Source organism: Pogoniulus pusillus, chromosome 10 (assembly GCF_015220805.1).
Source record: "Pogoniulus pusillus isolate bPogPus1 chromosome 10, bPogPus1.pri, whole genome shotgun sequence".
Taxonomy (NCBI): Eukaryota; Metazoa; Chordata; class Aves; order Piciformes; family Lybiidae; genus Pogoniulus; species Pogoniulus pusillus.
The window spans coordinates 10,712,993-10,725,243 of NC_087273.1; the positions used below are offsets into that span (position 1 = coordinate 10,712,993).

At 42.2% G+C, this 12,251-nt stretch overlaps 1 protein-coding gene across 5 annotated transcripts in view; it reads left to right on the forward strand.

Annotated features, from left to right (window-relative positions):
- LOC135178711 (bifunctional heparan sulfate N-deacetylase/N-sulfotransferase 3) overlaps window positions 1–12,251 on the forward strand; it is a 382,468-nt gene that overhangs the window by 338,645 nt on the left and 31,572 nt on the right. For all 5 annotated transcript variants that reach the window (XM_064149865.1, XM_064149862.1, XM_064149864.1 and 2 more), the window contains 3 exons: window positions 1,775–1,862; window positions 4,727–4,881; window positions 9,642–9,827. In XM_064149865.1, coding sequence (XP_064005935.1) covers window positions 1,775–1,862; window positions 4,727–4,881; window positions 9,642–9,827 — 429 coding nt within the window. The remainder of the gene's footprint in view (window positions 1–1,774; window positions 1,863–4,726; window positions 4,882–9,641; window positions 9,828–12,251) is intronic.

The following is a 12,251-nucleotide window of genomic DNA, read 5'->3' on the forward strand; positions in this document are numbered from 1 at the left end:
TCCAGTGATTTTAGGGGTTTGTGCTTTTGTAAATACATTTCCTTTCACAACATGCTTAGAGGTACTAATCTCTGAAAAGGGTGATGCTTTCCCTCACTTTACGAGAGTCATTGAGCTATAATCATGTACACTGACTTTGCAAACTCTTTGGTCACCACTGACAAAAAGTATTACCCTTTCTTTCAAAACTTCTGCATGTGTGCCTGTCTCCAGGTGTGTTGTGTGTGTGTGTGTGCTGTAGCTGGCCATACACTGCTGCCATGCCACATACAGCATCACAGATCTCCAGAGTGCAGATATCAGCTATCAAGTGCTCGGTTGAGGGCAGTTTATTTGGAGGAAAATGCACTCCCAAGTCTCATTTTAGAGGAGGTTTTTTGCTCTTCTATTTTATTCTTGCAAACTTCTGTTTTGCCTTGGGAAGCAAGATTTCTTTGTTACACTTGGAAGACTGTGAGAGTGGACAGCAGCTGAGTGTGAGAGTTTGGGTGGGACTGCTGAAAGCAATACGTAAGTCTTGGGAGTAACAAATCAAGAAGAGCATATTGAAATGCAAGAGTGAAGCTGTCTCTAATGAATAATAGCTTTGCCCTTTCTTCCTGCATTCTGGTTTTGTGTTTGTACTAATTTAGTGGGAGTACATGTATGCCGACAGACAGTGTGCTCACTGTCTGAGAAATGAGTCAGAGTTTGGGGGAATTTAGGATTAAGTTCTTTGATGTGGAACAGGCTTTGTTTAGCGTCTTTCTGGATTACTTTCCATTGCCAGTTATTTTGAATCAGGACTAAAATGCCCTGTGTGTACTTGACCTGATCTAGAGAAACATAATTCTAATTGGGATGGTTTGGGTGTTCTCTGCCCCTCCACACATTGGAAATCACCCAGACTAGACTCAGCTGGCTCTGGAAATGGAATGAAGCTTTATATTTACAGCCTAGCACAAAGCACAAGCAGATACTTACAATACATGTACAGTTATATACAGAAATATACAAGTTAAAAGGTAATACAGAAACACAACTCCCCTCCCAGAAATCTGAGTCCCAAAGAGGGGCTCCCAACTGCACTTCCACCTTCTCCCACCCCTCTCTACCTTACCCCAGACATTGCCTTGTGCCCAAGGAAGAATGGAGGGTTGGCCAGGGGTGTTAGGAAGCAGGTGGATTAATCAGGTTAGGTTAGAGAGAGAAAAATGCAGCCCACAGCCTGGACAGAGAGCGACTACCTTATCTGTGTTTGGATTCTTGCTCTTATATCTCTCAGCAAGCCTATGAGTGAAGCAGACATCACCACTGTTTCCCTTCCAGAGCCTGTAATCTCGTTCTTCTCACCAAAACATTCTAGCTAGCTTCAAACTAGCACACTAATAGATGCTGTTCAGCATAGTGACTGGAACAATGTTTCGCAGCACAAGAGATCTCAGTTTCATTCCTGGCAGAGTCTCAGGTTTACTGAGTAATCAGTTGAAGATCTTTGCTCTGCTCTGCGCCTTTGTTTTCCCATCTCATGATTCACATATTAAAATAGTATTTAATAACTGGTCATCTTTATGGGGAAAACGATGGAGTTTGTGTGCTGTCTTTAATCTCTGAATGGCAACGAAAACAATTGTTACTTCTTTGTCATATAAAGAGCTGCTGTTTTTAAATAGCTATACCAATCAAAAAGACATGCATGGAAAAATATTAGTGTGATTACATTACATTTCTGTGCCAAGTGAGTTTTCTGTAGATGCAAGGTGGGTTGTTGTTTGTTTGTTTGTTTCTTTTTCAGGCCCTGCTTGATACTCAGAATCTTTTGAGAGCTCAGATTACAAATTTTACTTTCAACCTGGGATTTTCAGGGAAATTTTACCATACAGGTAAGAATCAAGTACTGGAATCACTTTTGTTTGATGGTATTCTTTGTAGTATCAGGGAAGTAGGAAAGATAGAGACTAAGGGTCTAAGTAGAGAGGATAATGTCCTTCATAATAGGTTAATTGCAAAATCCAATTGTTCTTTCTTCCATGTTGCTTTGGGACATACATTTGTGTGATTTACCAAATCATTTTTTTCTCCTGAAGTTATTATACCGAATTAATCTTTTGCTCGAGCTGTAGACTCAGTAATAACCCTGGAAATAATAATAATCCTGACTCAGTAGTAATCCTGGAGATAATCCTGTAGGTAGTGTCTCTAAACACAATTTTACAACCACATTTCTCTTTTTAACTTAAATAATTTTTTAAAAATAGTCAAGTGAGTAGAATAAGGGGACACAGTCTCAAGTTGTGCCAGGGGAAGTATAGGCTGGATGTTAGGAGGAAGTTCTTCACAGAGAGAGTGATTGGCATTGGAATGGGCTGCCCAGGGAGGTGGTGGAGTCACCATCCCTGGAGGTGTTCAAGAAAAGCCTGGATGGGGCACTTAGTGCCATGGTCTAGATTGGATAGGGCTGGGTGCTAGGTTGGACTGGATGATCTTGGAGGTCTCTTCCAACCTGGTTGATTCTATGATTCTAAGTAGGAGAGCCAGGCTGTAGTTGCTAAGAGAATGACTAAGCCCTTCAGAAAGATGTACTGTCAGAATATTAAGTTTCTTGAATCAGGAGAACGTTCCTCCTCCTGGAAGCTGGGACGCACAGAAATGGCAGAGTCACAGGGCTAGAAGGACACTTTGCAAGGAGCAGTGGCAGCTTAAGATGAGAGCTTTCCATAGGGGTTACATGTGTCCCTGCATACGTGGCATTGGATAACAGTAAAGTCAATGCTGAGGTGAGTGAACACATCTCATACTGTTGCTTTGTAATTTCATTCAACATGAGCTAGCTCCAAACACTCACTACAGAACCCATCCCAGGAACCGAACTGGATTTTTTCCCACATCTACTTCCTGAGTAGACATAGAATTTAGGTGGCAATTTTAGCTGGGCTGGAATGTCTTGGGATGAGGCACCTGCAGTTCTAGTAAGGTGTGATGCCTTCATTAGGTGCCAGTATGGAACAGATAGAATTCCTCCTCCTCTTTTATTAAAATTCAATTCCTTCCAACCTATTGTTGAGTGGTAAATTCCACCTATCAAATTAAATTTCCTATTGACTCCACAGAGAGATCTGCTGAGCTATCACAGATTATCCTTTTGGGTAGTTTAATCTCTGCTATAGAGATATAGCACAATATATTACCCATTAAAATAATTTTGCACTGGAACCACGGTAGAAATAAGGAGAAATAAAAAGTAAGGTATTAAATAAGATGTGATACAGGAAAAGGAAAGTGCTTTCTACTGTCAGACTGAAGGAAAAAGACTTGCATGTGAAATAGAACAACTGCAAAGCCTGGAAGAGAGAGACAAAGGACAAAACAGGATAAAGTGATAATTGGAGGATGTTTATACAAAGTGCAAAGTGACATGTTAGCTGAGACTATGAACTGAACCTGCATTTATTCAAATCCAAAGAAAAATGCATGGAGCTTGAACACCTGCTAGTGTCTGTGCAGGCAGAAGTACATTGCAGACCATCTGCATTGCCTCAGTTGATGGTTCAGGAGGGAACATGCACATGGGTTTCTTGCTTTGAGTAGCATTTGGAAGAAGTGTTACACGTTTGTAGTACAAACTGACCCAGTTACTTACTGTAAACTGAATGATTTGAGCCTCTCTCTGTTAGAGAGAGCTCTCATCTCTCAGGCACTTAGTGCCATGGTCTAGTTGACTGGCTAGGGCTGGGTGCTAGGTTGGACTGGATGATCTTGGAGGTCTCTTCCCACCTGGTTGATTCTATGACTCTATGATTCATTTCTTGATATCGTTTCTTCTCCCTGATCTGGCTACTGTATGCTCTTTAGGAACTCCTGTCACTTTCTTTGATAGGATGTGAACATCAGGCAGGGCACTATGGACTCTCATGGAATCCTAAAATCTAATGATGCTACAAATACTGACACATCATTACACGTGTGCCCACATTTTTCATTCACTGCTCTACTTCCCTCAGAGGTAATGAGGGGTACAGTCATGACAGCAAATGTATGTCAGATGAGACATGCTGAAGGGAAAGGGGAAAAGCAAAAGGCATATGGAGTTAGTGAGAGTGTGGCTGTATGGATGCAAAAAGAACTGGAACTAATGTTTGGCTAAGCAACAGAAAAAGGAGAAAAGGAGAATTGCAAAGTGCTGAGAGAGAGAAAGGATTTATTGTATTGATTGTTGGTGGCATAAGGAGCAAGCAGAGAAGCAGGAATAGGACACAATTTGAAGATGTATGAAGCTCTAGGGTGTCAAAATTGGGCTCACAGTCTTCATATGGCAGCCCATTAAGGGATTAAATTCAGCTGCCTTTGACAAGACTTGGGTCATAAAAAACTGTACTTGGCACTAGGATAAATGTCTGGGCTGGGGTAGAAGGGACGTGCTGAGCTTCCAGCTAACTGTGCCCCAGCACTTCCAGTGCCCAAGGTGCTGTGGTATGGCCAGGCTGTGCCTGTAGGTGGCACAGAGCTGGGGCACAGGCCCAGACATCAAGGGCAGGTTGTTATTACCCTCGGATCACACAGATGGCCTCAGGAGTGCTGGGGGTCCTGGCCAGCACCCAGAGGAGCAGCAGCTGTCCCACTGGGGACATCATAGGTTACAAAAGGGAAGGAAGTGGGACTGGAGGATGATTTTTTTTTTTCATAAGGAACATAATAAAAGTAGAGACTTTGAAGATATTCCTAGTTTTGGATGTTTGTTTCTTTGCAGGTACTGAGGAGGAAGATGAAGGTGATGACCTACTGTTGAGGTCTGTAGATGAGTTTTGGTGGTTTCCCCACATGTGGAGCCACATGCAGCCTCACCTCTTCCACAACGAGTCATCACTGGCGGAGCAGATGATCCTCAACAAAAAATTTGCCTTAGTGAGTTACATTTTTGTTCATTTGAATTGAAAACAAAAAAGTTTTAGTAATGTGGTTTTGAGAATCACTCTGTTTTGTGCTGTTAAAGTTCCCTCTCTACCAATTGAGTTTTGTTCTCAATTGAAGTTTGATTTTTTTTTTCCTTTTATTTTCTTTATAAAAAAAATTGAATGGAAATATTCTTTCACAATTAATATATAAGCTTCCTTCTTGGAAAATCAATATACATTAAAATGCTTCTCTTTCTGTATTTTGCCAAGTAAAATTTTATCCAAATGTAATTTTTTCAATGAGATAAAGTCCAGGTTTCTGAAAATAACTACTCCATTGGAAGATGTCAAATGACTCTGAAAATGCCGCATGTTAGGATTAATGAAGTGTGCCACAAGTTCAAAGATGCTTTCCTTGTGGTAATACCTAATCACATCTTGTAAATTCCCTTTGGATCAGCTTTAGATAAATTGGTTTGAAAAGCATTGCCTTTAGTTAATTATTTATTCATGGCAAAGTTCTGGGGAAAAAAAAATGTTTCACTGAGAATCTAAGAACAAATAAATTAAGTATCTGAGGATACTCAAGAAGCAGACTCTTTCTGCCATACATAGTGCCTGGTATTTTTCTGAAGACATAAAGTGTCATATCAACTACCTGAAGGGGCATTGTAGCCAGGTGAGGGGTGGCCTCTTCTCCCAGGCAACCAGCAATAGAACAAGGGGACACAGTCTCAAGTTGTGCCAGGGTAGGTATAGGCTGGATATTAGGAGGAAGTTCTTCACAGAGTGATTTCCCATTGGAATGGGCTGCCCAGGGAGGTGGTGGAGGCACCGTCCCTGGGGGTCTTCAAGAAAAGCCTGGATGAGGCACTTAGTGCCATGGTCTAGTTGATTGGTTAGGGCTGGGTGCTAGGTTGGCCTGGATGATCTTGGAGGTCTCTTCCAACCTGGTTGATTCTATGATTCTATGATTCTATGATCAATATCCCAGCACACATAACACTTGCTGAAACACATCTACTCTTCCAGCAGCCTAATTTTACTTCTCCCTTTTCACAGTACACTGGTTGCTCATTAGCTGGCAGGTAATGACTTTGTTCTTTGAAAGAGCCAAGGGGATTTGAAATACCAGAACAGAATAGAGTGCACTTATGGTCATGGGTCAGTGAGTGTAGAAGGAAGGCACAGACCTAAAATATCAAGCAATTAAAATCTGTATGTGAAAACTTTGTCTTTAAGTAAGTAAGGTGTTTGGTTTCTTTTGATGGAACACCAAATTATGTGTAAGCTGTACTTGCTCTCAGTACAGGCTAGCTTGATTTTACTATTTCCTTTAGAGGAAGCATTCCAACCCTGATGATACTGTGATACTGTGATACTGTGATTTAAGTATCACAGTATCACCAAGGTTGGAAGAGACCTCACAGATCATCAAGTCCAACCCTTTACCACAGAGCTCAAGGCTAGACCATGGCACCAAGTGCCACGTCCAATCCTGCCTTGAACAGCCCCAGGGACGGCAACTCCACCACCTCCCCGGGCAGCCCATTCCAGTGCCCAATGACTCTCTCAGTGAAGAACTTTCTCCTCACCTCCAGCCTAAATTTCCCCTGGCACAGCCTGAGGCTGTGTCCTCTTGTTCTGGCGCTGGCCACCTGAGAGAAGAGAGCCACCTCTCCCTGGCCACAACCACCCCTCAGGTAGTTGTAGACAGCAATAAGGTCACCCCTGAGCCTCCTCTTCTCCGGGCTAACCAATCCCAGCTCCCTCAGCCTCTCCTCATAGGGCTTGTGCTCAAGGCCTCTCACCAGCCTCGTCGCCCTTCTCTGGACACGCTCAAGCATCTCAATGTCCCTCCTAAACTGGGGGGCCCAGAACTGAACACAGTACTCAAGGTGTGGTCTAAACAAGTGCAGAGTACAGGGGCAGAATGACCTCCCTGCTCCTGTTGACCACACTGTTCCTGATGCAGGCCAGGATGCCACTGGCTCGCTTGGCCACCTGGGCACAAGTAGAAGTAGAACCACAAAATAAAATTAAATCCTGTGTCCAAAATCCCATGTTTTCCTATGATTCTGTGTACTGTTCTAAGTTCCACTGGAAATTAAGTCAGTTCTGGTGTGACCTAAGACATCCTCTGGGATTAGTGTACAGTATGTAAGCATTAAAGTATGTTATTAAAGTAATTCATGTTCAACTTCAATTTATGTAACTTTATCAATTCCTGTTTCCTTCACTATTTTAAATGCTTACAAATACCTCTTTCTTTTTTGTTTTATGTCTGAAGCTATGTGTAGACGTAGACATCTACTCATTACATTCAATTTGCTTAAAGAATTTAATAACAAAAATAGATATCCTGCTTTTTAAGATGGAGGCTGAAACTGCTGTTGCCTCTTGCTTTATCAAACTGAATGTGTACGTTGTGCATGAAATGCTCAAGGTAAGAATTGCTATCCCTAAGAAACAGCAGACACTGATACATTGAGGATGATAGGTTCATAACTGAAAGATTTTAATTACTTATTTATTACTGCATATTGTAGAACGTGGGGGATGAGACCTTAAGAAATCAGATACTCGTTTGCACTGAGTGAAGGTGATTAAATGGGACATTGGAGAATGCAATTTCTTACATGTCTTGTAAAGATTTTCCTTTCTGATGTTTGTGCATGCTTAAGAGAAGTAGAAGAGATAAAAGGAAGAGGAACTGAAATATCTGTGATGGAATTAAACAGCATAAAGCTGTGTAATTGATGGCTGGACCCATGCTTTATCTTCACACGCAGTAAAACCAATAGGCCAGGTCTTACTCATCCCTCCCTTGGTATATTATGCACAGTACAGCCCAGTTGTAAGCCAGCAAATGATGCACTGCCTGGGTACAGTGGGGTCACTGATGAGGTGTTTGGATCTCCACCAGGAGTGGTGCAGGCTGACCGGAATTCCAAAAGCTGCTCCAGCCTTCAGATGGTAGAATCTTTTGGAGTTGTTTAGCCTGGAGAAGAGGAGGCTCAGGGCTGACCTCATTGCTGTCTACAACTACCTGAAGGGAGGCTGTAGCCAGGTGGGGGTTGGTCTCTTCTCCCAGGCAGCCAGCAACAGAACAAGGGGACACAGTCTCAAGTTGTGCCAGGGGAGGTCTAGGTTGGATGTTAGGAGGAAGTTCTTCACAGAGAGAGTGATTGGCATTGGAATGGGCTGCCCAGGGAGGTGGTGGAGTTGCCATCCCTGGAGGTGTTCAAGAAAAGCCTGGATGAGGCACTTAGTGCCATGGTCTAGATTGGATAGGGCTGGGTGAGAGGTTGGCCTGGATGATCTTGGAAGTCTCTTCCAACCTGGTTGATTCTGTGATTCTGTGTGCCAGGAATTGTACCTATGATCACACCTGGTTTTTAAATAGAGAAAAAGTAGGATTCTCAACTGGAATTAAACCATAGCTGTCTGGTACACATGTTGTTGTACTAGGTTGAAAGTAACTTTAATGAGGTAAAAACAGCTTTCTGCCCAGGCTTCACATCTTTGAAGTCATATTTCTCATGTTCTTCCAGAGCAGAAGCAAATGCTGCTTTTTAGTGAATTTGCCACCTATTTTAGTTGTAACAGATCTGCTTAATATTGAATCCCAACTGTTTAAGCTTTTGAAGTCCTACTGGACTTTAGCTTTTCTACAGTAGTCAATTCATCCTCCAGAAGAAAATGAAGAGCAAGGATTTGACTTCACGTAACACACACTTTTTTCTTTTGAGATATGACTTTGAATTTTTCATATTGCTTAGGAACTAATTTACTCAGAGGAAGAGACCCAAGTAGCAACTGTCTCTTACCTTTGCACACAAAATATGATTAGAAAATATGGTGAACATGACCACAGGCATACAAACAATATTTTTAAAATCTCTTCAGCAAAGTTAAAGCTCATGCCCAGGCAGTTCTCCAAAGGAAGTTTCTTTCCTAACAGCATCCTATGGACAGTGTATTTTGCTAATCAGATCACCAAAGTATCTGCTATACATTCATCTTTTGAAAAGTAGCATGAAACGAAGGAGAAAAGGTGTTAAAATGTATTAGAGCATGCTGGAAACCAGAAACTGGAAATAAAATAGATTGAATTTCAAGAGAAGGTAATACCAGCAAGGTCAGTATGTAAACAAGATAAGTAGAGGAGTCTGCAAAAACAGAAGATGTGCTACAAAAGGGGCTGGTCTGCAGCATCTGCCTGTTATCCTCAGAATTCTACAAGTGGTTATCTCTTCTCCTTCATCATGACACTAAAATGGTATAGCTGGCTTTTGAAGATGGTTTTACATTTCGAGTGGGCTAGAGGGGAGGTTCAGTGACTGTGCAATTCCTCTAACAATCCAATTGTGTAGGGACATGGAGTGGAAATGACTTTTGTTGTCGTGACTGCCAAATGCTACCTGGTGTGTTGAAAATGTGCCAGTAATTTTCCCTCTGAATTCTTAGTTTGTGAGCAAACTCCTTGCAAGAATTTTTAAAAATGCAGCTTCCCTTTCAAGAAATCACTGTAGAATACATCTGTATCACCCTTCCCTACATGCTTATAAAAGACTTTTGTATTAAAATAGTGCGTTGCATCTTCACTGTGCTGCCTTCCATCTCCCTTACTTATCAGCATATTCTGATATCACCAGTGTTTGCATTTCCGACCTGTTCTTGATCTTTCACAAACAAAGGATTTGAGAAATGTCAAAACATGGAGTTTCTTAAACTTTTGAAAGCAGCCATTGTTCTGTTATGTTTTAGGAACATGGTATTCCAACAGATTTGGGCTATGCAGTGGCTCCACACCATTCTGGAGTCTATCCAGTACATGTTCAACTTTATGATGCCTGGAAAAAAGTCTGGAATATCAGAGTTACCAGCACAGAAGAATACCCACACCTGAAGCCTGCAAGGTACAGACGAGGCTTCATCCACAAAAATATCATGGTGAGTTGTGTTACTCTGACTGTGTTACTAAACACTGGGACAGGGTCCCCAGGAAGGTGATTGTATCCCCACTCCTGGAGGTGCTTTAAAGAGGCAGAGATGTGGTGGTGTGAAACATGGTTTAGCACCAGACTCGATAGAGTTAGATAATGCTTGAACTTCATGATCTTAAAGGTCTTTTCCAACCAAAATGATTCTGTGATTCTATGTTACAACCCTACTACTACTCTCTGAGCAGGTTGAGTAGAAATGCGTGGTATCCTGAAAGTTCCCCTGGTGAGAAGCACATATTGGCATGCATAAGTAGCAAGATGTATTTGACAGTATCTTGTTAAATTCAGTCTGTTGCTGATGATGTTGCTGATGATGAAGGTGACCTCCAGGCACCCTGCTGCTAACAGTTAGGAGGCTGTTAACTGTTCTAGTCCCACTGTTAATACTGGTTCAGAGTTCTCAAGAAAAAAGTCAACTTGACATCTTTTAACAGAATATCATGGGTTAGATTTTTAGCAGGTTTTTAATTTGCAGAGTACCATTAACAGCAAAAGTTTTGCCAGTTTATGCCACGTGAGAATTCGGATCTTGGTGCATAGATGTTGTTTTTCTTCCACTTGAAAGGTTCACAGTTGCCCTCTTTTGCTTCCTGCCGTACAGAAATGGAAACTGCGCTTTGCCTTGTGACTTAACCCCAGAGCTATGAGTCTGGATGCAGAGCAAAGATTCCAAAGGTTGGGGAAAAGGAAGATGCACACACATGCACACACACATGCCCCTCAAGCCACTCCAGACTATGAAAATGCTGTGTTGAGGCAGCCCCAAGCCAGCTTCCAAAAGCTTTCTGTGTTACATAACTCACAGTGATGTTCGCTGACAGCAGTGTTTGCCAGGAGGGTGACACACAACTGACATGGAAGGTGTTATGCTGATACCATCTGCTCTCTGGGGCTATTTCTGATTCTCAGATTGTCATCATTATCTGAGAAGTGTTGCAAAACGACTTTCCAAAATCTTTGATGGTCTATTCTTGAGTAATTTTCTTTTGGAGCATGTAGGAGAGCTGTGAATGAGAAAGAGTCTAGCCTGTGTGCTGTGTTATACCTCTGACTGCAACAAGCTCTTTTGGAGGGTCAAAGTGCCTTGGTACAAGGCTGCCACTTAGCTTGTGACAGAATTCTGGTGTTCTCCTTGGGTTACCATGGATACCACTCTTCTAAGCAAAATCAGGATATTGAAAAGTTTTGATGTATTTTTGGATGAAACAAACGAAAATGATCTCCCAACATCCAGGAAAAAGAAATTGACACTGTACATATTTGCACTGCAGTTTATTCTCCTCAAAGCAATAGCTGCACGTAGAATAAGGGCTTCGTGGAGATGCTCAGGGGGTGTCAGCCATTTGAGGAAAACTGATTGACTCAGAATCTCCAGAAATCTCTTTCATACATTTTTGTAAAAGACTTGCCATATGAAGACACATAATGAGATTTAACACGAGGACGCTGGGGCCAAAACCCCACAGTCATGTAAAGCACCTGTGTAAAGCAGTCATATAAAACCACCTGTTTGGAAAGTCTCGAGCCTTCAGGTCTCCAGGGCAAAGTCATTAATATTTTACACCTGCAGGCTTATGGTGATGAATACATTCAGGAATCAAATCACTCTGTAAGGGCCTGGAACACAAACCTTATGAGGAGAGGCTGAGGGAGCTGGGGTTGTTTAGCCTGGAGAAGAGGAGGCTCAGGGGTGACCTCATTGCTGTCTACAACTACCTGAAGGGAGGCTGTAGCCAGGTGGGGGGTGGCCTCTTCTCCCAGGCAACCAGCAACAGAACAAGGGGACACAGTCTCAAATTGTGCCGGGGTAGGTCTAGGCTGGATGTTAGGAGGAAGTTCTTCCCAGAGAGAGTGATTGGCATTGGAATGGGCTGCCCAGGGAGGTGGTGGAGTCACCATCCCTGGAGGTGTTCAAGAAAAGCCTGGATGAGGCACTTAGTGCCATGGTCTAGATTGGATAGGACTGGCTAGGGCTGGGTGCTAGGTTGGACTGGCTGATCTTGGAGGTCTCCTCCAAGCTGGTTGATTCTATGATTCTATGATGTGCCAGTAGATTCATTCCCTGCCTCTGTGAAGAATTGTTCTCGTATTTTATCAGTGAAATCCAAAGGTTTTTAACAATTATGCTGAAGTTTACAGCGAGCACACAAGTCCTGTATGTTTCATAACAATACAGAGTCTACTACCAGTGGTCATAATAACCTGTACCAAAAAAACGTTGAGAAATGAAATGACAAGAAATAAAAAGTATCTATGAATCCACAGACTGTCAGGTAAAGGATTTGTATGCTTTAAAAGTTTAAGCTGTCATCTTAACAAATGTCCTAAATTGGACTACAGTGTTTGAGAACAAGCTCACTTTCAGAACTAG